The sequence below is a fragment of the Giraffa tippelskirchi genome, chromosome 6 (assembly GCF_054371585.1).
Source record: "Giraffa tippelskirchi isolate mGirTip1 chromosome 6, T2T-mGirTip1v1.2.pri, whole genome shotgun sequence".
Taxonomy (NCBI): domain Eukaryota; kingdom Metazoa; phylum Chordata; class Mammalia; order Artiodactyla; family Giraffidae; genus Giraffa; species Giraffa tippelskirchi.
The window spans coordinates 76,576,498-76,603,445 of NC_137280.1; the positions used below are offsets into that span (position 1 = coordinate 76,576,498).

General features: G+C 44.6%; 2 protein-coding genes across 3 annotated transcripts in view; one reads left to right on the top strand and one right to left on the bottom strand.

The window, feature by feature from the left end:
* Positions 1-26,948, bottom strand: part of C6H8orf33 (chromosome 6 C8orf33 homolog) — a 54,700-nt gene that overhangs the window by 9,825 nt on the left and 17,927 nt on the right. For both annotated transcript variants that reach the window (XM_081497557.1, XM_081497558.1), the window contains 2 exons: positions 24,177-24,314; positions 20,787-22,143 (listed from right to left, as the gene is read on the bottom strand). In XM_081497557.1, coding sequence (XP_081353683.1) covers positions 20,787-20,792 — 6 coding nt within the window. In that variant the 5' untranslated portion in view covers positions 20,793-22,143; positions 24,177-24,314. The remainder of the gene's footprint in view (positions 1-20,786; positions 22,144-24,176; positions 24,315-26,948) is intronic.
* LOC145510794 (uncharacterized) overlaps positions 21,211-26,948 on the top strand; it is a 34,042-nt gene continuing 28,304 nt past the window's right edge. Inside the window, exons 1-3 of the mRNA XM_081502994.1 lie at positions 21,211-21,337; positions 22,339-22,544; positions 23,901-24,106. Of these exons, the coding sequence (XP_081359120.1) occupies positions 22,483-22,544; positions 23,901-24,106 (268 nt within the window). The 5' untranslated portion in view covers positions 21,211-21,337; positions 22,339-22,482. The remainder of the gene's footprint in view (positions 21,338-22,338; positions 22,545-23,900; positions 24,107-26,948) is intronic.

Consider the following 26,948-nt stretch of genomic DNA (forward strand, 5'->3'; position numbering starts at 1 on the left):
TCAACCAATCAATACATGACCTTCTTTTATGCGTGTTTCTCTCTAAAGACACCTTATTTACTATATACTGTTGATTCCTAAACATTGAACTCAGCCAACAGCACTATGACTTTTACTGAGTGAAGTTTATCTAGCACATTTTTCTCTCCAAAAAGGCATCACATCACAGTTCCCTTGGTCTTAGGGACATTAGATAGCACTTCAGCACTATGCTTGGGGCAATTTTAAATAGTGAAATCCCCAACATAAAGCATAAAGATAAAAAAAGTAATTAAAATGCAATTAAAATACAGGCACATCTTGGAGATATGACAGGTTCAGTTGTGGACTACCACAATAAAACAAGTGACACAATAAAAGTCACATATATTTTTTAGTTTTTCAGTGAATATAAAAGTTATTAGTCTGTTAAGTGTGCAATAGCATTACGTCTAAAAAACAGTGTACGTACATTAATAAAAATAGTGTTAAAAATGCCAACCATAATCTGAATCTTTAGCAAGTCATGTAGTATTAAAAACATCAGATATCATTAATTGTGCATTACCATAACAAATATAATAATGATAGGTTTGAACTATTGCAAGAATACCAAAATCTGACACCCAAACAGGATGTGAGCAAATGCTGTTGGTAAGTGAGCTGTACTATCAGTTTCTGTCTCAAGTATTTGATGTTCTGTTGTTAGGCGCATACACGGCAAGGAGCCTTGTGTTTTCTTGTCGACACGATCCCTTTGTCCTATTTAATACCCCCTCTTTGTCCCTGATAATTTTATTTGCTCCGATGTCAGAAATCAATATAGATACTCCAACTTTCTTTTCGTTAGTGTTAGCATGGTATGCCTTTCTCCTTTCTTTATTTTTAATCTGTGTTTTTGTATTTAAAGTGGGTTTCTTACAGACAATGTGTAATTAGGTTTTCTTTTCTATCTGCTTTGGCAGTCTCTGTCTTTCAATTGGTGTAGCTAGACATTCACTTTTAAGGTGATTATTAATATGGTAGTTACTGTTTTTTATTCATTACACTTGTTTTATTTTTAGAAATCACGCCCTCTTCTCCTGTCTTCTCTGGTTTAACTGAACATTTTATTGGATTCAATTTTTTCTACTACCTAGCATATCAATGATACTTTTAAAAGAATTTTAAGGTTTGTTTTAGAGTGTGCAGTGTGTATTAGAACTAATGTAAGTCTACCTTCAAATAACACTGCATTGCCTCATAGGCAACACAGGTACTTAGAACCCAGTCCCGACTCCCCTCTTGTCCTCAGGACACTGCTACCATCCACCTTACAAATGCGACAGTTACCCAATACACTGTCAAGACTATTATTCTGAAAACCAGTGACCTTTCGTTTTAATTAGGAATAAGACAAGTAAAAGATTTTCTTTTACCTTTACTTGTTCTTTCTCAGATCTTCTCCCTTCTGTAGGTAGATCCAGGTTTCTTGTATGACTTGCTGTCTCTCTTGTTGTTGTTCAGTTGCTAAGTCATGTCTGACTCTTTTTGACCCCGTGGACGGCAGCACCCCTGTTCTTCTCTATCTCCTGGAGTGTGATCAGATTCATGTCCATTGAGTTGGTGATGCTATCCAACCATCTCATCCTCTGCCACCCCACTACTCCTTTTGCTTTCAATCCTTCCCAGCATTAGGGTCTTTTCCAATGAGTCAGCTCCTTGCATCAGGTGGCCAAAGTATTGGAGCTTCAGCATCAGTCCAATGAATATTCAGGGCTGATTTCCTATAGGATTGACTGGTTTGATCTCCTTGCCATCCTAGAGACTCTTAAGAGTCTTCTCCAACACCACAGTTCAAAAACATCAGTTCTTCAGTGCTCGGCCTCCTTTATGGTCCAACTCTCACATCTGTACATGACTACTGGAAAAACCATAGCTTTGACTATATGGACCTTTATTGGCAAGGTGATGTTTTTGCTTTTTTTTTTTTTTGCACTGTTTAAGGAATTTTTATTAAAGCAAGAATTTTACAATCCAAGTTACGTTTCCTTGCTCAGTTATCAATTCTGTTATTTAAAGATGTTTTTGCTTTTTAACACACTGTCTAGATATATGATAGCTTTCCTTCCAAGGAGCAAGTGTCTTTTAATTTTATGGCTGCAGTCACCATTCACAGTGATTTTGGAGCCCAAGAAAATAACATCTGTCACTGCTCCCACTTTCCCCCCCTCCTATTTGCCATGAAGTGATGGGACTGGATGCCATGATCTTAGTTCTTTTGGATGTTGAGTTGCAAGCCAGCTTTTGCACTCTCCTTTTTCACCCTTATCGAGAGACTCTTTAGTTTCTCTTCACTTTCTGCCATTAGAATGGTATCATCTGCATGAGGTTGTTGGTATTTCTGCTGGCAATGATTCCAGCTTGATTCATCCAGTCTGGCATTTCACATGATGTGCTCTGCATATAAGTTAAATAAGCAGGGTGACAATATACAGCCTTGATGTATTCCTTTCCCAATTTTGAACCAGCCCATTGTTTCATGCCCAGTTCTAATTGTTGCTTCTTAACCTGCATACAGGTTTCCCCAGAGACAGGTAAGGTGGTGTGGTACTCCCATCTCTGTAAGAATTTTTCACAGTTTGTTGTGATCCACACTGTCAAAGACTTTAAAATAGTCAATGAAGCAGAAGTAGATGTTTTTCTGAAAATCTCTTGCTTTCTTCATGATCCAGAGATATTGGCAAATTGATCTCTGCTTCCTCTGCCTTTTTGAAATCTAGTTTTTACATCTGGAAGTTCTCAGTTCATGCCTACCTTGAGGATTTTGAGCATAACCTTGCTAGCATGTGAAATGAGTACAACTATACAGTGCTTTGAGCATTCTTTGGCATTGCCTTTCTTTGGGACTGGGAAAATTGGCCTTTTCCAGTCCTGTGGCCATTGTTGAGTTTTCCAAATTTGCTGACATACTGAGTGCAACACTTGGACAGCATCATATTTTAGGATTTGAAATAGCTCAAGTGGAATTCCATCCTCTTCACGAGCTTTATCTGTAGCAATACTTCCTAAGGCCCACTCGACTTCATATTCCAGGATGTCTGACTCTAGGTGAGTGACCACACCATCATGGTTATCCGGGTCATTAAAACCTTTTTTTTTTTTTATAGTTCTTTTGTGTATATTTGCCATCTGTTTTTAATCTTTTCTGCTTCTGTTAGGTCCTTACCATTTCTGTCATTTATTGTGCCCATCTTTGCATGAAATGTTCTGTTGATATCTCCAGTTTTCTTGAAGAGATCACTAGTGTTTCCCATTCAATTGTTTTCCTCTATTTCTTTGCATTGCTCACTTAAGAAGGCTCTCTTGTCTCTCATTGCTCTTCTCTGGAACTCTGCATTCAGTTGGGTGTATCTTTCCCTTTCTCCTTTGGCTTTTGCTTCTCTTCTTTCCTCAGCTATTGTAAAGCCTCCTCAGATAACCACTTTGTCTTCTTATATTTCTTTTTCCTTGAAATGGTTTTGGTCACTGCTTCCTATACAATGTTACAAACCTCCAACCATAGTTCTTCAGGCACTCTGTCTACCTGATCTAATCCCTTAAATCTATTTGTCACCTCCACTGTATAGTCATAAGAGATTTAATTTAGGTCACATCTGAATGGCCTAGCGACTTTCCCTACTTTCTTCAATTTAAGCCTGAATTTTGCAATAAGGGGATCATGATCTGAGCAACAGTCAGCTCCAGGTCTTATTTTTGTTGACTGTATAGAGCTTCTCCATCTTCAGCTGCAAAGAACACAATCAATCTGATTTCAGTATTGACCATCTGGTGATGTCCATGAGTAGAGTCATCACATTAGTGACTGAGGCATAGACTTGGATTACTGTGATGTTGAATGGGTCACCTTGGAAGCAAACTGAGATCATTCTGTCATTTTTGAGACTGCACCCAAGTACTGCATTTTGGACTCTTCTGTTGACTATGAGGGCTACTACATTTCTTCCAAGTGTTTCTTGCCCACAGTAGTAGATATAATGGTCATCTGAATTAAATTCAACCATTCCCATTCATTTTTCAGCTTTCATTCCATCCCAAAGAAAGACAATGCCAAACAATACTCAAACTACTGCACAATTGCACTCATCTCAAATGCTAGCAAAGTAATGCTCAAAATTCTCCAAGCCAAGCTTCAGTGGTATGTGACCCATGAACTTCCAGATGTTCAAGCTGGATTTAGAAAAGGCAGAAGAACCAGGGATCAAATTGCCAACATCCGTTGGATTATTGAAAAAGCAAGAAAGTTCCAGGAAAACATCTACTTCTGCTTTATTGACTATGTTAAAGCCTTTGATTGTGTGGATCACCACAAACTGTGGAAAATTCTTCAAGAGATGGGAATACCAGACCATGTGAGCTACCTCCTGTGAAATCTGTATGCAGATCAGGAAGCAACAGTTAGAACTGGACATGGAACAACAGATTGGTTCCAAATTGGAAAAGGAGTACGTCAAGGCTGTATATTGTCACCCTGCTTGTTTAACTTATATGCAGAGTATATCATGAGAAATGCTGGGCTGGATGAAGCACAAGCTGGAATCAAGATTGCCAGGAGAAATATCAATAACCTCAGATATGCAGATGACACCACCCCTATGGCAGAAATCGAAGAAGAACCTCTTGATGAAAGTGAAAGAAGAGAGTGAAAAAGTTGCCTTAAAACTCAACATTCAGAAAACTAAGATCATGGCATCTGGTCCCATCACTTCACGGCAAATAGATGGGGAAACAACGGGAACAGTGACAGACTTTATTTTGGGGGGCTCCAAAATCACTGCAGATGGTGACTGCAGCCATGAAATTAAAAGATGCTTGCTTCTTGGAAGAAAAGTTATGACCAACCTAGACAGCATATTCAAAAGCAGAGACATTACTTTGCCAACAAATGTCCGTCTAATCAAAGCTATGGTTTTTCCAGTAGTCATGTATGGATGTGAGGGTTGGACCATAAAGAAGGCTGAGCACCGAGGAATTGATGCTTCATATTTCCCATCTGAATGCAGAGTTCCAAAGAATAGCAAGGAGAGATAAGAAAGCCTTCCTCAGCGATCAGTGCAAAGAAATAGAGAAAAATAACAGAATGGGAAAGACTAGAGAGCTCTTTAAGAAAATTAGAGATACCAAGGGAATATTTCCTGCAAAGATGGGCTCGATAAAGGACAGAAATGGTATGGACCTAACAGATGCAGAAGATATTAAGAAGAGGTGGCAAGAATACACAGAAGAACTGTACAAAAGAGATCTTCACGACCCAGATAATCACGAAGGTGTGATCACTCACCTAGAGTCAGACATCCTGGAATATGAAGTCAAGTGTGCCTTAGAAAGCATCACTACAAACAAAGCTAATGGAGATGATGGAATTCCAGCTGAGCTATTTCAAATCCTGAAAGATGATGCTGTGAAAGTGCTGCACTCAATATGCCAGCAAATTTGGAAAACTCAGCAGTGGCCACAGGACTGGAAAAGGTCAGTTTTCATTCCAATCCCAAAGAAAGGCAATGCCAAAGAATGCTCAAACTACCGCACAATTGCACTCGTCTCACATGCTAGGAAAGTAATGATCAGAATTCTCCAAGCCAGGCTTCAGCAATACATGAACTGTGAACTTCCAGATGTTCAAGCTGGTTTTAGAAAAGGCAGAGGAACCACAGATCAAATTGCCATCATCTGCTGGATCATCGAAAAAACAAGAGAGTTCCAGAAAAACATCTATTTCTGCTTTATTGACTATGCCAAAGCCTTTGACTGTGTGGGTCACAATAAACTGTGGGAAATTCTGAAAGAGATGGGAATACCAGACCATCTGACCTGTCTCTTGAGAAACCTGTATGCAGGTCAGGAAGCAACAGTTAGAACTGGACATGGAACAACAGACTGGTTCCAAATAGGAAAAGGAGTACGTCAAGGCTGTATATTGTCACCCTGCTTATTTAACTTATATGCAGAGTACCTTATGAGAAACGCTGGGCTGGAAGAAACACAAGCTGGAATCAAGATTGCCAGGAGAAATATCAATAACCTCAGATAAGCAGATGACACCACCCTTATGGCAGAAAGTGAAGAAGAACTAAAGAGCCTCTTGATGAAAGTGAAAGAGGAGAGTGAAAAAATTGGCTTAAAACTCAACGTTCAGAAAACTAAGATCATGGCATCTGGTCCCATCAGTTCATGGGTAATAGATGGGGAAACAGTGGAAACAGTGTCAGACTTTATTTTTGGGGGCTCCAAAATCACTGCTGATGGTGATTGCAGCCATGAAATTAAAAGACGCTTACTCCTTGAAAGGAAGGTTATGGCCAACCTAGATAGCATATTAAAAAGCAGAGACATTACTTTGCCAACAAAGGTCTGTCTAGTCAAGGCTATGGTTTTTCCAGTGGTCATGTATGGATGTGAGAGTTGGACGGTGAAGAAAGCTGAGTGCTGAAGAATTGATGCTTTTGAACTGTGGTGTTGGAGAAGACTCTTGAGAGTCCCTTGGACTGCAAGGAAATCCAACCAGTCCATCCTAAAGGAGATCAATCCTGGGTGTTCATTGGAAGGACCGATGTTGAAGCTGAAACTCCAGTACTTTGGCCACCTCATGCGAAGAGTTGACTCATTGGAAAAGACCCTAATGCTGGGAAGGATTGGGGGCAGGAGGAGAAGGGGACAACAAAGGATGAGATGGTTGGATGGTATCACCGACTTGATGGACATGAGTTTGGGTAAACTCCAGGAGCTGGTGATGGACAGGGAGGCCTGGCTTGCTGCGATTCATGGGGTCGCAAAGATCGGACACGACTGAGCGACTGAACTGAATTGACGGTGTTAGAGAAGACTCTTGAGAGTCTCTTGGACTGCAAGGAGATCCAACCAGTCCATCTTAAAGGAGATCAGTCCTGGGTATTCATTGGAAGAACTGATGCTGAAGTTGAAACTCCAATACTTTGTCCACCTGTTGCGAAGAACTGACTTATTTGAAAAGACCCTGATGCTGGGAAAGATTGAAGGCGGGAGGAGAAGGGGATAAAAGAGGATGAGATGGTTGCATGGCATCATTGACTCAATGGACATGAGTTTGAGTAAACTCTGGGAGTTAGTGATGGACAGGGAGGCCTGGTGTGCTGCAGTCTATGGGGTCGCAAAGAGTCAGATACGACTGAGTGACTGAACTGACTGATTTCCATTCATTTAGTTCACTGATTCCTAAGATGTTGATGTTCACTCTTTCCATCTCCTGGTTAACTATGTCCAATTTACTTTGATTCATGGACCTAACATTTCAAGTTCCCATGGAATATTGTTCTTTACAGCATCAGACTTTACTTTCACCACCAGACACATCCAAAAATGAGTGTTGTTTCTGTTTTGGCCCAGCTGCTTCATTTTTTTGGGAGCTGTTAGTAATTGCCTTCTGCTCTTCACCAGTAGCAACATATCAACAGATGGACTTGGAGGGGGTGATAAATGCTGGCAGCCTAACCTGGCGAGATGTGGGCACTTTCCCTGAATGTGGAGCAGAGAGGAAGCCCCTTCTCAGTCACACCTCAGCGGAGCATCCTTCATGCTGAGCTGGGCAGGTGTGCAATGAGTCATGGTTCAGATGCCACACACTCTTGCTTTTCTGACCAAGTTTTAGTAGATTTTGTTGAATAAACATTTCTTCATTTGCTATTCACCCTTAGTACAATTTTCAGAGACATTAAGAAGGTTGTTAGTTTGGGCTGGATTTTCTGTTTTAATGATTCTTGCCAGCTGTGTTCTGCTGTGATATAGATTCACAGAGTTCATCCTACTGTCATCACAGTGTCCTTGCTTTCAATTTTGAAGAATATTTTTGCTGAACCTAGAATACTAGGTTGGCAGTTATTTTCTTCAGTACATTAAAATTGTCCTTTTGTCTGCTATCTCCCACTTCTGAAGTTGAAAAGTCTGTCTGCAGTATTGTTTTGCTTTGAAGATGATACATCTTTTTCCTCTTGCTACTTTTGATATTTTTTTTTCCAGTTTTCTACAGTTTGACCATATTATACCCTTGAGTGTGTTCTTTGCATTGATCTTACTTAGGATTCTTCAAGCTTTTTGAATCTATGGCTTATAGACACTAGCCAGTTGTGGGAAAATGTAGGCCAATATTTCTTTTTTAAAAATAAATTCCTAAATCTTTTATTTATTTATTATTATGATTTATTTATTACTTTGGGCTGCAGATGGATCCTTTTTTTAATTAATTTATTTTTTATTGAAGGATAATTGCTTTACAGAATTTTGCTGTTTTCTGTCAAACCTCAACATGAATCAGCCAAAGGTATACATATATCCACTCCCTTTTTAAGCTCTCTCCCATCTCCCTCCCCATTCCACCCCTCTAGGTTGATACAGAGTCCCAGTTTGAGTTTCCTGAGCCATACAGCAAATTCCTGTTGGTTGTCGATTTTACATATGGTAATGTAAGTTTCCATGTTACTCTTTCCATACATCTCACCCTCTCCTCCCCTCTCCCCATGTCCATAAGTCTATTCTCTTTGTCTGTTTCTCCATTGTTGCCGTGTAAGTAAATTCTTCAGTACCATTTTTCTAGATTCCGTATACATGTGTTAGAATATGGTATTTATCTTTCTCTTTCTGACTCATTTCACTCAGTATAATAGGTTCTAGTTTCATCCATGTCATTGCTGCTGCTGCTGCTGCCAAGTCGCTTCAGTCATGTCCGACTCTGTGCGACCCCATAGACGGCAGCCCACCAGGCTCCGCCGTCCCTGGGAGTCTCCAGGCAAGAATACTGGAGTGGGTTTCCTTCTCCAGTGCATGAAAGGGAAAAGTGAAAGTGAAGTCGCTCAGTCGTGTCCGACTCTTAGCGACCCCATGGACTGCAGCCTACCAGGCTCCTCCATCCATGGGATTTTCCAGGCAAGAGTACTGGAGTGGGGTGCCATTGCCTTCTCCGATCCATGTCATTAGAATGGACTAAATACATTCCTTTTTATGGCTGAGTAATATTCCATTGTGTATATGTACCACAGCTTCTTTATCCATTCATCTGTCAATGGACATCTAGGTTGCTTTTATGTTCTAGCTATTGTAAATAGTGCTGGCAGGTGGATTCTTAACCACTGGATCACCTAGGCCAACATTTCTTAAACCATTTCTTTTACTTGTTCCTTTCCTCCTCTCTTCCCAGGACTGTGAGATACTCACAACATGCTTTCCGCCTGGTTGTGCCCGCTCCTTATGCTCTTTTCTGTATTCTCCATCCTGCTTTTTCCTCACTGTGTTTTAATCTGAATACTTTCACTTATGTACTTTCCAGTTACCTAATCCTCTGTTTTGTTACCTGCTATCTGCCAGTGAATTCTCTTGTCTATTGAACTCTGAATTTTAATTTTCCTTTGACTTCTAGTGCATTCTGTAGCTCTTTGTTTTCTTACATACACGAATCATTGTTTGGTTTGTTTTAAACTGTTTCTTAATAATATCTGAATCATCTGTGAAGTTGTTTTGGTTGTGTATTTTCCTCCTGGTTTCTTGTCATTTAATTGTTAATTATTATAGATTAAAAGCTATAGAGACTTTATATGATGTTACACTCTTGAAAGAGGATTAAGTCTCCTTCTGGTAGACAGATAAAATGCCATTTGATCACCTTGTCACATCTAGGGGTTCGTCTTAGGGCTTATTAGGGCTGGTCCAATACTCAGGGGAGACTTCCTGACTCACTGGTCCCCTTTGAGGAATGCTAGGGACTTGATCTGTTATTCTGAAAACTGGCAAATAAAAGAATAAAGGATTGATTCTGCTTTTACTAAGTGTGTTATCTCTTAGGATAACTAGACAATTGATGAGTGGAAGTTCCTTCATAGAAGTTCTAGCCAAAAAAGAGTGAATGACCAAATTAGAAATTGTGTATGTGCTTAGTCACTCAGTCTTGTCCAACTCTTTGTGACCTCAAAGGACTGTAGACTGCCAGGCTCCCCTGTCCATGGGGGATTCTCTAGGCAAAAATACTGGAGTGGGTTGCCATGCCCTCCTCCAGGGGATCTTCCCAACCCAGGGATTAAACCCAGGTCTACCTGCATTGTAGGCAATTCTTTACCATCTGAGCTACCAGGGAAGCCCGAGAATACTGGAGTGGGTAGCCTATCCCTTCTCCAGGGGATCAGCCAGACCCAGGAATCAAACCGGGGTGTCCTGCATTGCAGGTGGCTTCTTTACTAGTTGAGCTACCAGGGAAGCCCAAATTAGATATTAGTATTTTGAAACTGCAATTTTTAAAAATTTGCTGATTTTTTGACTGTGCTTCTCAAATTGTGACATCTCAGTCCCCCAACCAAGGACTGAATCCAGGCCCCAGTAATGGAAGGGCTGAGTCCTAACCACTAGACTGCCAGGAAATTCCTGCAATTCCAAATTTTCATTTTATTTCTTTTGGTTGCACTGGGTCTTCATTTATGTATGTGGACTTTTCTCTAGTTGTGGCAACCAGGGGCTACTCTAGTTGCAGTGTTCAGGCTTCTCATGGCAGTGGCTTCTTGTTGCAGAGCACGACTCTAGGCAAATTGGCTTCAGTAGTTGTTGTATGTGGCTTTGGTAATTGTGGCACGTGCCAATTTTTAAACTTAATATAAATTATAATTTTTATTGGCTACTAATATCACAAAAAGAGAGACAACAAGACATTTTACACCTCCTGATGAAAAATATTCTATCACTTATGAAGGATTAAAAAAAAGTCAAACCTGAATCCTTAGATACCAGCTAAAAAAACTAAATACAGAAGACAGCTGATCCTTCCATATCCTTCCTCTAGTCCTGCAAAAAGAACACCCAGCAATAAAATATCTTCTACATAGGGCAAAAACAAGGGGATTGCTTCAAAAAACCAAATAACTCTAGGTAAAGACATCCAAAATTTGTCATTTAGGGGTGTCCTGGCCTTATAGCCACCATCTCACTCAAATGCATTTCTGATTTATAAAAACATTTGTAGAGTTCACAAGTATTTTTTATTGCTTTAATAAAATATAAACAGGCATCAATTATACTTCAATGTTTTGAAAAGAGCTAAAGAAATAGTAAAATTTAAAATACATAACATACAAACAGGCAACCAAGGACTCCCAACATCCAAGGCAGCATGAACTGGTGTGAGACACTGCTTCTCAACTCACAGGTCACTCTGTTTTGTGGTCTCTTGTTTTATCACAGTCTTCATTCTGCTTCCTAGTTGGTGAAATAACACCTCTTGATGAGGATCATCTTTTCACACTCTAGTCCCAGAATGTGGAGGACTCTTAACTCCTCAGATGCCCCTGAGAGAAGCCACAAGAATTCAGGACCTTTACCATCTATGACCTGCCCCCTTAGGCTTCTCCTTTGTTTCTGGAATTAATTGTTGTTTGCTTTTTACCTTCCAGACTTGAATAGTGGAATCAATGCCTTTGAAGCACTGGAAGAAGTTCTGCAAAGATGACTTGGCCCATATTAGAGTCTACCCTGTTAATATTTTCAGCCCAGTCTCTCCATTCTGACTAAACAGTCTGATAGTCACAGCTATAATAATAACCACTGTTTTCAAAAGAGAGAGTCCATTGTGCTTTCATGGTCTCTCAGAACAGGCCTCCCTCTCACAGTTCTCACAAGGTTTATCTTCCCACAGGCTTTGTAGTCACATAATTCAGTGCTTTTTGACAGGTAGTTTTGTTTTTGGTAAATTCCCTTTCATTGAATCACAGAATTCTGTTGTGTCATAGTTTTTACAAATTTTCAGGTACTTTTACACATTGGAGTCATGTGGTATGCACTGATGTACACGTTTGGCTTTGTCACCTTGTGCTGCACCTGCTATTGAATGGTAGATCACTTCTTTCTTTCTGTTTTTTTTTTCTATTTTCCATAATTTACTTCTGTGTAACCAAATTGTCTAGATCAAAGAATTTTTCCTGCTATAATGAATAGTGTAATAGAGTGATGAACTCTGTATGCCTTTCATTCATTATAAGTTATTAATGATACATTTATTTTTCAACTGTAGGGAATATGCTATACACAGGCCTGTACTATAATTAACAGGGCTTCTTTGAAAAATAAGAATGACTTTCTCATCACCTCCAGGTGAAGGGCTGGGAGCAGTAAAAAGTACATCGTGGAAAAACATCTTGAAAACAAGATATTGAAGTACTGATGTGACTGATGGAAAACCATTAGTGACTGTTCTCATAACCAGAGCCTTGAGGGGGTTGCTGAGAAGGGTCATCACTAGCTGAAGGGCTAAACAGAGTCATGAAAGGCCTGAAGGTTTGACATTGGGGACTCTGAATTGTATATCTTTATCCCAGATCTGACTGTAAAAAACACATATCTCTAGAGCACGTACAAGGAAGTAGATGTTAGCAATAAAAAGCATGCAAGGATTAGGATCTGGGCTTTTGCCTGCGAATGGCATCCCCTGATGCCACATCAGTCCCCTGATCCCCACTTTATTTCTGAGTCTTGTTTTCCTTATTCTTCTACAGCACCACTCCCTCAGGTCAGTTCGATGTTGGGCAGGTCCCGACATCAATAAATGTTCGAATGCCTGCTGAGTGTCAGCCATGGACAACCACGCCTGCCAGTCTCCTTCCTCACTTTCCGAGGGCACCTCTCCCTCAGGTCACACCTGGAAGTTCCTGCCCCATCTGTGCCTGTTAGTCCATCTCAGAGGGAGGTCTTTGACCTTGGGTTTCTTCTCTCCCTCCCTCCCATGCCAGCTTTCACGGCTCTGAGCGATTGCTTCTCTGTCCTTGCCTTCTCTTTTCTCTTCCCAGTGAGGTCATTTTTTGGTTTTGTATTCTGAGAATCCAAATCATCCTAGGAGATAATTGGTTCATATAGTGTTCCTACTTTATGCTTTTAAGTATTTTCTGCAATAAAACATGAATAACTCTTTCTTCCATTCTTTTATGCTGTGAATATAGGATGGAAAATACAGAATTGACTCCAAAGCAGGAAATCTCTGAAAAAGTGGACTTCCAGAGAACAAAATCAGGACACGTAAGGAGTATTTCCAAGGGATCTGATTTTGAAGAGATGTCTAAAATGGAGGGAGGATACAGAATTGCTGGGAAAAACCTCCAGTAGAGGGATTGAAGGAGGAATTCCACCAGAAGACCCAGTTCAGGCCAGTGACAGTGGCAGGTGTGAGGACTTACAAAGAGGAGAGGGGCCCAGAGCTCAGTGCTGCTGAGGAAGACTGCACTGCAGATGTGAATCCTGACAAAAACTGCAAGCCATCTTCAGGGAGAGTCTCTCACAGAGTGTGTCATGTGGAGAAAACTTGCAGCCAAGTGTGGACCTCCTTAACTTCCAGGGTGTCTGTGTAGGAGAATGAGCCTGTCATGCAGATGTGTTTGTGAAAGTGACCAGGCAGAGTTCAGTTTTCAGTGAGAACCAGAGCATTAACAGTCCATAAAACCCTTTGAAAACTGTGCTGTGTATGGAAAAGCTTTTGCTCAGAGCATCAGAGAATTCACTGTAACACTCACACTGGAGAAAGACTCCATGAGTGTGACACACGTGAGAAAGCTCTTAGTATACATCCACCTTACATTCAGCCTTGTACAGTTCACTCTGGGGCAAAGCCCTGTGAGTGCAGTCAGTGTGGAAAAGCCCTTAGTTATGTCTCCAACCTGATCCATCATCAGAGGATGTGCAGTGCAGAGAAGCCCTACACATGTGTGGAGTGTGGGGAGGCCTTCTGGAGACAGCATCAGATAACCCATTCTGGAGAGAAGCCCCATGATTGTGGTGAGTACGGTTAAGCCTTTAGCACATGATTTTCTCTTATCCAACAGCAGAGAACTCACACATGAAGAAAACCTATGAGTGTAATGAATGTGGAGAATCCTTCAGTCAGTGCTTACAGGTTACTCAACATAAGAAGGTTCACACTGGAGAGAAGCCTTGTGTCTGCAATGAGTGTGGGAAACTCTTCAGTGCTCACCTTTGCTTCATCCCACATCAGAAAATTCACACCAGGGAGAATCCTTACAGGTGTGATGAGTGTGTGAAAACCTTCAGTCACAAGGGACACATTATTCAGCATCAGCAAATTCTCCCTGGAGAGAAGCCCTATGAGTGTGATGAGTGTGACAAAGACTTCAGTGTGCTCTCCTCCCTGGTGCAGCATCAGAGGGTTCACACTGGAGAGAGGCACCACGAGTGTGACAAGTATGGGAAGACATTTGGAAAGATAATCACTCTCATTAAGCACAAGAGGACACACAAAGGGGAAAAGCCCTATGAATGTGGTGAGTGTGGAAAAGCCTTCAGCCAGAGCACACATCTCATCTACTATCAGAGAATACATAATGGGGAGAGCCCTTATGCATGCAGTAAGTATGGGAAGGCCTTCAGTGTCTTCTCCTCCTTCGTTCAGCATCTCAAAGTCCACAGTGATGAGAAGCCTTACTGGTGCAGCAAGTGCAGCAAGGACTTCAGCCAGCATTCTCAGTTTACTCAGCATCAGATGGTTCACAAGGGAGGGAAGCCCTATATGTGCACCAAGTATGGGAGAGTGTTCAGGGCACTCCTGTCCCTCCTCCAGCACCAGAGAATCCACACTGGAGAGAAGCCCTACAAATGCACCGAATGTGGGAGATCCTTCCAACAAAGCTGTCACCTCACTTAACATCAGAGAACCCACAGTGCAGAGCAACCTTACATGTGTAGTAGATGTGGGGAAACCTTCTGTCTGAGAAGAGGTCTTATTAATCATAGGGAAGCTCACAGACTCCACAGTGGAGATCAAGCCCATCTGTATGATGACTGTGGGAGACAGGTACACAGGCAGCATTTCTGCAGCAGCAGAAGTTGCACTGCGGAGAGTGACTCATTCTGTCATAAATTTTTCCTCATTTCACAGCAGCAGAGCCCTATGGTGAGAAAGCTCACTTTATGACTTTCATTTTGGAAATTCAACCCTTAAGGAATTAAACTATCTGTCAGTGTGCTGCTTACTGAAGGCAGGCTGCCAGATCACATGGTAAACATTCCAGGGCAGCATGCCTTCCTTCAGATTCAGAGGATAGCTCTCTGTTTGAGTGTTTTAAATGAACGCAGTTCAACTCAAATATATTTTCTTAGATCATGTTTTTACAACACCAGGCCTTAGTGTACAGTGAGGTGTTTCATTGTCCCCTGCCTTTTTCTTTCATCTTCATCATCTATTTCAGCTTCAAGAAAAGTAACTGGGATCCATAGACTTTCAAGCATGATGGAACTGGATTGGGGTTTCCTTCTTTTGCTTTTTTGATGTGGACCATTTTTAAAGTCTTTGTTCAAGGTGTTACAATATTGCTTCTGTTTTATGTTTTGTTTTTTTGGCCTTGAGGTATGTGGGATCTTAGCTCCCAGACTAGAGATTCAACCCACACTGCCTGCATTGAAAGGCAAACTCTTAACTACTAGACCACCAGGGAAGTCCTGGGGTTTTCTTATTTGTTTGCTTTTAGGGCCTTTCCAAAATGTTTTGTTCTATTGTGAGGGATGCGATAACTTTAACTTCAAAGGGGTTGTCCCTTTTTGGTTGAGAAGCCTTAGGCACATTGCAAAGTTTGTTAAAGAAATGAGGTGAGGCTTCTGTGTAGATTCAAACTGTTGACATTGTGCTGAGAAGTCAAATGACTCCTGTAAACTGGGGTTTACTACAGGCTGAACTCTGGGGTGGACACAGGCTGGCAGGGGGCTGGGAGACAGCTGACAGATTGTGTTGGTGTGTTCTCCATCCACTTCTGGGGGAGAGGAGGTGAGTGGGCAGAGCTGTCCCCATCACTGTGTGGCCTCTTACTGAGAGACTCTGGTGGGGGCGGCAGGTCCTCCTGGTGAAGTCACAGCACCAGCTGGCTTCACACAGGTTGGTTACGGTTACTGTGTGGGGAGTTTGTCGGCTTTGGATCCTATCTGTGAGCTGCAGACATGCTTTCCCCCTCCTCTGGGCTATGTGGCCCAGCAGTGTCTCGGTGCCTGTGTTCTTGCCGCCCGGTGCTTGAGGTGCTGCTCGCTTCCTGGGAGCTAATTTCCTGAGCACAGTCTTCAGAGTTGCTGCTCTGGTTCCTCACATGAGTTCCCTCCCATGTCCTCAGAACCCTTCTCCAGAACTTTCTATGGTACTGTCTTCTACTTTTTTTGTGGAGGAAAGATTAGCATCAAAATGGCTGGAATAGGTTATGAGAGATTCAGCAGAAACAGTCCTTGAGAGGCAGCTCTGTAAACAAGTCTGGCAACTGAAAGTGGTTCTGGGAGTCTGATGAGAAGCTGGCACCACATGTGCATACCCTTTGAAGGGGACGGATGAGTTGGACCTGGAGGGGGTACCGTGGGCAGTGCATTGTGAGTGAGGCAGAGCGAGAATGCGGTTGAGTGACCAGTATGAGCTGTTCAGGCACTTTTCAGTAATAAGTTTATTCCACCTTCCCTGCTTTCAAAGAAACTTTCTCTTAGAAGTTAACAGACCTTCCCTCCTTATATTGACTTGACCTATGGCTCAGGCCTTATCTTCCAGGCTCTTGTATATCTGGAGGTTGTATCGGTCTTTACTCATTGGAGGATTTTGAAAAGCTGGTAGGAAAGTCCGCCTCTTGGTGATACTTTTCCTAAGCACACTTTACCACAAATAGCTTTGACATTTCTTAAAACTGTAATTAATACACAGAGATAATGATGGTTATCAATTGCTGAACAAAAGCTCTGATTCAATCAACAGACCTTTACATTTTCCCTTAGCATCAGCCACGTTCTATTCAAATGTCCTTTCACTGGGCACATTTTTGTGGTTTTGTCTTGGACATCTATCTGTTTTTCATCTTCTGTTTCCTGTTGCTGCTGCCTGGCTTTGTGTGGACCATGTTATTTTCCCTGTGGTGGATGTGGAGACCCGGTTCATCTTCCTCACTGGGTTTTCATTCTCCCTGTCCTTTTCAGAGTGGAATTTTACCAGACACTTGCCCATCTAAGCAAAGGTGATGTTTCCAAGTGCGATGCTGTGAGACGTGGTATGTGGTCCACAGGCAGAAGGGACCTGTGCGTCTTCAGGGTCTCACTTTATCCTGTTCCCACTGGCTGAAATGGTGACTGAGCTCTGGGCAGGGTGGAGCCCTCAGATAGTGGGGTTCGTGCTCCTCCCTCTTCAGGCATACAGCCCTGAAAAGGCACAAACAGCCCTCTGACCCACTGAAGCCTCTTTACATCAGTTGAACTTTATTCCAACTAATCCAGTACTTGACACTTGAGAGTAGGTTTGTGCTGAAACAGAATCTACTCCATGTGCAGTTGGCTTAATGGTCAGGCAGTGAGGGTAGTCAATCCTAAAGGAAATCAGTCCTGAATATTCATTGGAAGGTCTGATGCTGAAGCTGAAGCTCCAGTACTGTGGCCACATGATGAGAAGAACTGACTCATTGGAAAAGACCCTGATGCTGGAAAAGATTGAAGGCAGGAGGAGAAGGGGATGGGAGAGGATGAGATGGCTGGATGGCATCACCAACTCCATGGACATGAGTTTGAGTAAGCTCTGGGAGTTGGTGATGGACAGTGAAGCCTGGTGTGCTGCAGTCCATGAGGTTGCAAAGAGTTGGACATGACTGAGCGACTGAACTGAACCGAACTGAACCGAACTGAAGTGAGGGCAGAAGTGTTACAGGTGGAAGCTGGTGACCCTTGCTATGTATGGCACAACATTTGATATGACCCTTGCTTGAGATATATTAAGAGTAGACTAGTTATAATTATAACTATCACCCTAGAGAAGTTGGTTCAGAATTGTTTGGACTGTTGGCGAGGATTGGTTCCTTCTTGCCACTTTCAGCAGAGCTCTCCTAGGAGACTCAGGCTGCAGGAAGACAGATGTGGGCACAGCGGGAGGAGAGCACAGCTTGGCAGGGAGTTTCCCACTGCCTGTGGCCTGTGACTTGTGCTGACTGAGTGTGGTCAGCAAGCCCAGCACTGTAGGTGGTCTCCTGGCACTATGAGCTGGAGAGAGACAGGAGGAGAGCAGGCACATAGAAAGCAATGAACACAAGACAGGGGACCCCGGGCTTTAACCCATGACTAGATGGGGCCTTTGCATGTGGAACTAAATGGAAGCTAACCCAGTTCCCAACTATCAATCAGGGGCCCCTCTACATCTGGGCAGTCCTGGCCAGTGCAGCCTCTTGCCTCACCCCTCAGGTAGGTATGAGGATGGGTCATGGATAGTGAAGGCATCGGAGAGCCAAGTCAGACCTGGTGAGGCGCACGGCCTATAGCTCTCCTCCTGGAGCTGAGTATGGGTACTGGGTGCTGTCCTGGGGATGCCTCCCCACCAGGAGAGGGGCTCCAGAACTCATGTGGAGTTGCCCACAGGGGATGCTGCGCACTCTGCACAGAGACAACGGCTCAGTTCACTTATGTGTGTGCAATCATTGCATTTAAAGTATCCACACCATGTGCACAGCAGCCCCACAACAGACTAACCCCTGGACACAGCAGGCAGCTTGGATGCTGCTGTTTGCCATCCTCCTCCTCCACACTGCAAGTTGGGTGTGAGGCACAGGTGAGGTCACCTTTAGTTAAAGGACCTGGTAGAGAAGCTGCGCCTTGTCCAGAGGGATTCACCTGAGCTGCTTCAGGGACTGGATGGGACTTGGTTTGTTCTCTTGGCAGGGGCTGCAATTTGCTGCAGTGGGGACCACGTGGGAAGAGTGGAGAAGCAGCTCTTTATCCCTGTTACCCGTTCTCTTCCCTCTGAATTAGCCAGTGGAAAATCCTCAGGTGGGGTACCCAGGCCCCTGATCACTGCCTAGGGGAAACTGCCATACAGACTTGTGACTTTACATGAGAGAAGAATATATGAACCTCAAGTGCTGACCAGCATTACCTAGGCTCCTAGCATTTCTAGCCCAGTCATATGAAGTGGTGTCAGATCATCCCTTCCATCCTAGGGTCTGAAAAATATTTCCTTTGTATTTTACTCATTCCTTGCTGTCCATTTGTAGTTCATTTAGAGACCACTGCTGTGTGTGTTGATAGGTCAGAGTCTGCTTTTGCTTTTCTCCATTGAGGGAGGCTGTTTTCTCAACACTTCCCACTGAACAACCCGCCCTCTTGCCATTTATGGTGGTGCTACTGTTGCCATGTATTAAGTTCCATTTGAGCAACATCCGACCCTGAGCTCTTTGAGTGCTCTTTGAGTGTCTTGAGTGCTCCTTGTTAATTCCCCAGTATTTCAGAGTGTCTTGCTGTCTGTGGAAGAGATTTCATTTTTTGTTACATTATCTGATTGCTTATTGCCAATGCAGAGAAATGTTCCTTTTTCTAAGTTTTAAGATAAATGCTTTTGCCTTCTTTAATAAAGAAAAAGTATTTAAGGTGATATATTCAAATATTTTTGTCTGAAAAATACTCAGTGGATATTTTATACTTTACACTGAGTTCCATAGATGTGAGAATAAAGTGTTTTGCTTTCATTGCTTTACAAATAGTCTGTAATTTTCCAGCTGGTATCACTTTTCATCCAAAGGTTTTGTAGACAGTGTTTCATAAACTCCAACAGTTAGAGTTTTGGGAGTCAACTTTTTATTACATATTTCTAGTCTAATTTTGATAGTTTAAAAAGGCATACTTTAAAATATTTGTATTCTTTGTGTTGTCATCTACAAATCTGCACTTGCCATCTAGCTCTACAAGGATTAAATAATTTGTTGCTGCAGTTGCTGGCTTTCAGCACCTCCTGAAATAAGATCAGGGTGGAGAGCAGAAAAGAGGTGCTCTGTGGTCTGGGAAAAAATGGCAGAAAGGGCTTTCCTGGTGGCTCAGTGATAAAGAATTTGCCTGCCAATGGAGGAAACACAGTTTTGACCCCAGATCCAGGAAGATCCCACATGCCACAGAGCAACTAAGCCTGTGCACCACAGCTATTGACCCTGTGCTCTAGAGCCTGGTAACTGCAACCATTGAACCCATGTGCCACAACTACTGAAGCCCGAGTGCCCTAGAGGCTGTGCTCCACAACAAGAGAAGCCACTGCAATGAGAAGCCTGTGCATTGCAACTAGAGAGCAGTCCCTGCTTGCCACAACTAGAGAAAGTCTGCATAGCAACAAAGACCCAGCCAAGACAAAAATAAATAAATAAAATTGGTTTAAAAAAGGGCAGAACAGTCTTCAGATAGATATTTTCAGAAGCCAATTTTTTGAGCCCGATTCTTGTATCTCCTCATAGCTAGGAAAGCAGTAAAATCCTTCATGGTGACCAATGCTCCTCATGATTAGCAGAAACCTTCTGCAAAAAATATGTGCTTAACTACATGCACTCCCTCTTCACCAGAGTCACACATATAATGACCGCCCCCCCCCCAACTCTTTGGAACAGTTTCTCAGAGCTATCTGAAGTGTTGTCTCCCAGGCTATGGTCTTCAGTTCAGTTCAGTTCAATCGCTCAGTCGAGTCCGACTCTTAGTGACCCCATGGACTGCAGCATGCCAGGCCTCCCTGTCCAACACTAACTCCCGGAGTTTACTCAAACCATGTCCATGGAGCTGGTGATGCCATCCAACCATCTCATCCTCTGTCGTCCCCTTCTCCTCCAAATAAAACTTCACTCAGGGACTTCTCTGGTGGTCCGGTGGCTAAGTCTCTGCGCTCCCAATGCAGGGGGCCCAGGTTCGATACCTGGTCAGGGAACTAGATACCACATACTGCAACTAAGACCCAGCGCAGCCAAATAAAAATAATTATTAAAACAAACAAACAAAACTTAACTCACAACTCTCACCTGCATGTCTTTTGTCAGCAAGGTCTAACTGTACGGTCAGTTTATGTAGATGTCCCATGGATAGTCCCACAAAATGTGTATTATCTATGTAACTAATGTGAGTTTTGACACCTAGGCGATCATTTACTGATGGAGGGATTGTTCCTCCTCATGCAGCATCATGTTTTTATGAATCAAAACCTGTTTTGATTACAAGTACCTGTGTATCTAAGTCCCTAGTCCTTCCTGCATTTATAATCGCTCGTTGCACCAACCCACTGATCCGCGGGGCTCCCAGGGTTCCCAGCACCTCGGGGAGGCGTGGGGAGGGCTGGTCCCGGGTCAGGAGTGGAGCCGCCGAGTCGCTTCTCCTGCCTCAGCCTAGAGCAGCCACATTGGGCTGGACGGGGCGAGTCCGCAGGCCGGAAGTCGAGGCGGGACTTCCGGAGCACAGCCTCGAGGCTGAGGCGCTTGAGTATCTCTGCGTTGCGCTCTTTCCCGAGCAGTTCTAGGTGGCGGCTGTTCGTGCGGTGGCGTCTGATCGCGCTACTGATGACTCTGATGCCCCAGCGGTGGGTGCTGGCCCCGGGAGGCCTGTCTCGGGTGCGCGTGGGGCCGTGGGAGCGTGGGCGGCTTGCAGCCTCGGAGGGCCCCTGACAGGAGGGCGTGTGAGGGGCGCCCTGTGGATGCTGCGCGACAGAGCCGAGCACTCCTTGCCCTGGAGCCGGGCGGCGGGATTGCTCGGCGAGGCAGCCGCAGAGCGACCGGCAGGTGTGCGCGAATGGTGTTTTGACGCGTGTGGTTGGGGCGGAGGAAGGGCCTCAGGAATTGGTGCGAACGTTAGAGCTGTCTGGAGCCGGGGAAGAAATGAATGGGGTTGCCCTTGGCGTCCGGTCCTGCCTGGAGGCCCAGTCGGTGGTGGATTCGCTCTCCGGGTGGAGAAGGGGCTCACGGGACGGGGACGGATTTATTCTCCCCCAGGGGAGTGGGACTGAGGATGGGTCAGGCCCATCCTTGGCTGTCTGCCGTGGAGTGGTGGCTGGTGATCCTCACAGTTGTGTATTTGCTTAGCACCAGGTTGAGCCTCTAGCCAGGAGAATCAGCTTCCAAGCTCATTGGTAGAATCTAACTCCTGAGGTTGCTTTTTCCTTGCTGACTGTCCTTATCTCCTGGAGACCCCACTCCTTGCACACGATCCATGCATCCGAGTCAGCAATGACTCGCGTGATTAGATTGGGTCCATCAGGTAATCCAGGCCTGTAGCCTTAATTTCCTCTGCAAAATCTCTCTTGCTGTGTAGTGTAGGTCCCAGGGATTAGGATGTGGACATGGATGGGGAGGAGCATCCTGCTACCTCCTGGACAGGATCCCACAAATACTAAAGTGAGAAGAACAAGATGTAAAATGACATAGTTGGGTGTAATTTATAATAAAAAGGCAAAGAAAAAATACTCATATTTGCTTGTGTAAGCTTAGAGTAGTCAGGATGGTCATGTTGGAAACTGGGAATGGGCACTGTGGCAGGCTGGGAGATGTTTCACCTTATGTTCTCTTTATCCTTTTGAATTTTGAGCCATGTGACTGTGCCCCTGTTCAGAGGCAGTGATGATAACTTCAAGATTTTAAAATGAACTGAATAAATACTACAAAGGATGGACTCTCCCCTGGGAGAGAGAGAGAGTGAAGGTTCCCTCTGCTCTGTTCTGTTGCTGCATGGATGAGTGCCTTGAGTCAGTGTTCTCCCTGCTTGTGCACCATCTCTCCAAGTGGCCACGCCAGGTGAATCTTCCTGAGATGTTTCCTTAATCCTGCCTCCCAGTGGAGAAATGCCGCTGGTGCCTCACTTTTCTCAGGCAGTCAAAGCCTCTTCCAGTCTGTGCACCCCCGCCTCCCCCAGGAACTGCCTCTGAGCTGCATTCACATCTCTGTCCTGTCTCATCCCTGCCTTCTTCTGCCTTTCCAGCCAGGACCTGGTTTAAACGCCCACCTGCCCCAGGCTCTGCCCCTTCTCTGCTACCTGTGCCCAGTGCACCTGCCTGTCTCACTGATGCACTTGCTGTTATCTGTCTCCCCACTGAAATCCGTGAGGGTGATGGTCACACCGTCCTCAGAATACCTTGGCATATAGTGGGTGTTTTGGAAACAGTGAAAGCATGAGTCCAAGAGGAGAAAGTCAGTCCAAGGGTTGGGAGGCAGTGTCTGCCAACATTTCCTGCCTCGTCTTCATTACTGAAGGACAAAGAGGTCAGCGGTACCTGCTCATGGTGCAGTGTGAATCAGAGGCCAAAGGATGTTGCCCCCTCCTAGGTGGGATGCTGGCCAGGGCATGGTGCATTTGCTCAGAGACAGGACGGTAGGGAGGGGGAGAAAGTCAGTAATTTGTCCATATGGGATCCCATCCTGTGCCTGATTGGGCGTGCCTCCCTACTTGGAGATACCAGTTAGAGCTGGAGATGACCCCAGTCTTAGAGTCTTCATGGGGTAAAGGATGTTGGTACCTCAGGACTGGACAGATTAGCCAGGGAATTTGATGTGGATGCAGAAGTGAATCCTGGGACACCAGCGTGAAGAGGGAGCTAAGGAGGTGTCTGGGAGGGAGCCAGCCAGTGGTGCAGTGGGAGGACAGCCTAGGAGGGTGGGGACAACCCCTGCAGGTGCTGCTGGGCGGCAGAGCTCGGGCTGGCCCATAGAGTGGCACCGTGATGACTCCATGCATGTCTGCAGCGAGGCTCCCCTGGCAGCCCAGCTTCTGAAGCTGCTGCTCCCTGTGAAGGTCAGTTGGTCCACTTTCAGGGCATTGTGTCAGGACCAGGGTGGCCCACAGGCGCCATGAGAGCTGCTTCCTCTTACCATGGCAATCTTGGCCCCTTCCAGGTGTGCTCACAGGCACTGTGGGTCACCTTGCTCTGTGGTCAGCATCTCATTCCTTCCCACCTGTGGCCCTGGCTTGTGAGTCTGTGTCTCCTTGGCTGGCTAACCTCCATTGGTTCCAGGATCAGGGAATGTGGTATCAATCATCAGGCCTTCCTGAGGTCTCAGGGTGAGGGGTGGAGAAAGTGACCCCTGCCTGGTGTTCCAGTGAACCCCTGGAGTTACCCCCTCTGCACACTCACCTGTGTCCTTGCTGGTCTCCAGGTCCCAGCCATGCCCAGCCTCAGAGTATGCTCTGAAGAGGCAGCAGTGGAGCTCTCAGTTCCTGGAGCATCCCCTTGGAGCCCTAGAGCTCAGGCCTGTGTGGAGTGATGCTCCTGCCGAGACCCACCCTGGATCTGCACTTCATGGTTCCCTCTGTTGTGGTGACGCTGAGCCAGGAGCCACCTCCCCTCACCATCAGCAGCCAGGTACTGGGCATGCATTCCCCGCTGATGCCCTTGTTCTGGGGAGACTTGGTCTACATCCCCCTGCACTTACTTCTGGAGGTGTCCTGTCCTGTCAGCATTTGGGGCAGAGTGCCTTGTGGACTTGCGGGGCCAAGGCTGGAGGTCAGAGAGGAAGTTGGCCTGGCACCTGGCTGCCCTGGTGCCCTGAGCAGGACTCTAGTTTCTTCACCTGAAATAGAGGGTGTGACATGATGATCACCAGCTGAGCCCTGCCATACTTCCTCGCCAGACTGGTGGTAGTCCTGCCCTCAGGTCTCTGCCCTAATCCAGGCCTTGGCTCTGTTCCCTCCTGGCTGCATTCACACTGCCCAGCTGCTTCCATCCCTGTTAGATACCAGACAGCCCTTCCTGGAGACACCTCACCAAGTTGCCTCTTCTGTGGCCCTTTCAGCAGGGATCATGGGTTACTCACTGTTAGCTTTCCTTGCTGGGATCTGATGATGGCTGTTTTACAAGAATACACCTACATGGGAAGTATTATACTGAGGACATGTGGGCAAAGTATCCTGGGCAGATTCTGTGTGGCCAGAGAAGGTTGGGCTAAGGGCAGAGATGGTCATAGGTGTGTTGGAAGGAAGAGATGGATAGAGGATGAGAGGCATGATGGAGCCAAGAAGTGACCCTGAGGGAAAAACTTGCTGCCAGATGACCAAGGGTGTGCCAAGCAGAGAATGGCAAGTTAGGATCCTTGCTCCAGGGAGAACACAGGTTGATGGTAGCTCATGTTTTAAAAGCCACTATAGAGGAAAAGGTCAATTTTCATTCCAGTCCCAAAGAAAGACAATGCCAAAGAATGCTCAAACTACCGCACAATTGCACTCATCTCACATGCTAGTAAAGTAATGCTCAAAATTCTCCAAGCCAGGCTTCAACAATATGTGAACCGTGAACTTCCAGATGTTCAAGCTGGTTTTAGAAAAGGCAGAGGAACCAGAGATCAAATTGCCAACATCCGCTGGATCATCGAAAAAGCAAGAGAGTTCCAGAAAAACATCTATTTCTGCTTTATTGACTATGCCAAAGCCTTTGACTGTGTGGATCACAATAAACTGTGGAAAATTCTGAAAGAGATGGGAATACCAGACCATCTGACCTGTCTCTTGAGAAACCTGTATGCAGGTCAGGAAGCAACAGTTAGAACTGGACATGGAACAACAGACTGGTTCCAAATAGGAAAAGGAGTACGTCAAGGCTGTATATTGTCACCTTGCTTATTTAACTTATATGCAGAGTACATCATGAGTAACGCTGGGCTGGAAGAAACACAAGCTGGAATCAAGATTGCCGGGAGAAATATCAATAACCTCAGATATGCAGATGACACCACCCTTATGGCAGAAAGCAAAGAAGAACTAAAGAGCGTCTTGATGAAAGTGAAAGAGGAGAGTGAAAAAATTGGCTTAAAACTCAACGTTCAGAAAACTAAGATCATGGCATCTGGTCCCATCACCTCATGGGAAATAGATGGAGAAACAGTGCAAATAGTGTCAGACTTTATTTTTAGGGGCTCTAAAATCACTGCTGATGGTGATTGCAGCCATGAAATTAAAAGACGCTTACTCCTTGGAAGGAAGGTTATGACCAACCTAGATAGCATATTGAAAAGCAGAAACATTACTCTGCCAACAAAGGTCTGTCTAGTCAAGGCTGTGGTTTTTCCAGTGGTCGTGTATGGATGTGAGAGTTGGATGGTGAAGAAAGCTGAGTGCCGAAGAATTGATGCTTTTGAACTGTGGTGTTGGAGAAGACTCTTGAGAGTCCCTTACTGCAAGAGGATCCAGCCAGTCCATCCTAAAGGAGATCAGTCCTGGGTGTTCATTGGAAGGACCGATGTTGAAGCTGAAACTCCAGTACTTTGGCCACCTCATGTGAAGAGTTGACTCATTGGAAAAGACCCTAATGCTGGGAAGGACTGGGGGCAGGAGGAGAAGGGGACGACAGAGATGGCTGGATGGCATCACTGACTCGATGGACATGGGTTTGGGTAGACTCCGGGAGTTAGTGATGGACAGGGAGGCCTGGCATGCTGCAATTCATGGGGTCACAAAGAATCGGACACGACTGAGCGACTGAACTGAACTGATAGAGCAAAATAGTGGAGTAGGCAGCTCCAGACACCCATTTCTTCGCATAAACTATTACAACAAAAATAAGTAGAAGGTATCAGGACCAACATAGTCAGAAATCTAGAAAACAGGTTTACAGCAACCAAGCAAATGCTGAATCAAGAAAAAGGCAACTTAAAAAGGAAAGCTTCACAGATACTTCCTGGTTCAGCAGCATATTGAAAGTGAGCATCCTGTGTTCCCAGTATGGGACCTGGTGCCTGCTTCCAGAGGGAGCAGAGCAGAACTTATTCAGAAATCACTTTGTCTGTTCTTCCCTGTGTGGGGTTGGAAAAAGAATTGAATCAAAGTGTTTGTCTCTGTGTTGCCTAACTCAGAATTACTTGGTGGAAAGTGCTGGGCTCAAAACATAGAAACATGAACTGAACTCCCTCAGGCACTTGGGACGTCACTTAATAGTACAGTCAACCTCCCAAAGCCCAGGAGGGGAGGGCAGAGAAATGAGGGCATTCGAAAGCACCCTCGTATGTCAAGGAATTTAGAAAGCCGTGTATAGACCCAGGATAGAAAGTATACTCAGAAAACACCTGTGAAGATTGTAGTGTCACCTCCAGCTGATCTCTGAGATCTGTGGAAGCAGGAGCCACGCAGAGTAATAATTAGTGCTGAAGTAATGTCCCAATGGAGCACAGTAAATATTCTCAAATGTCCAGTTTTTAACAAAAAAATCATAAACA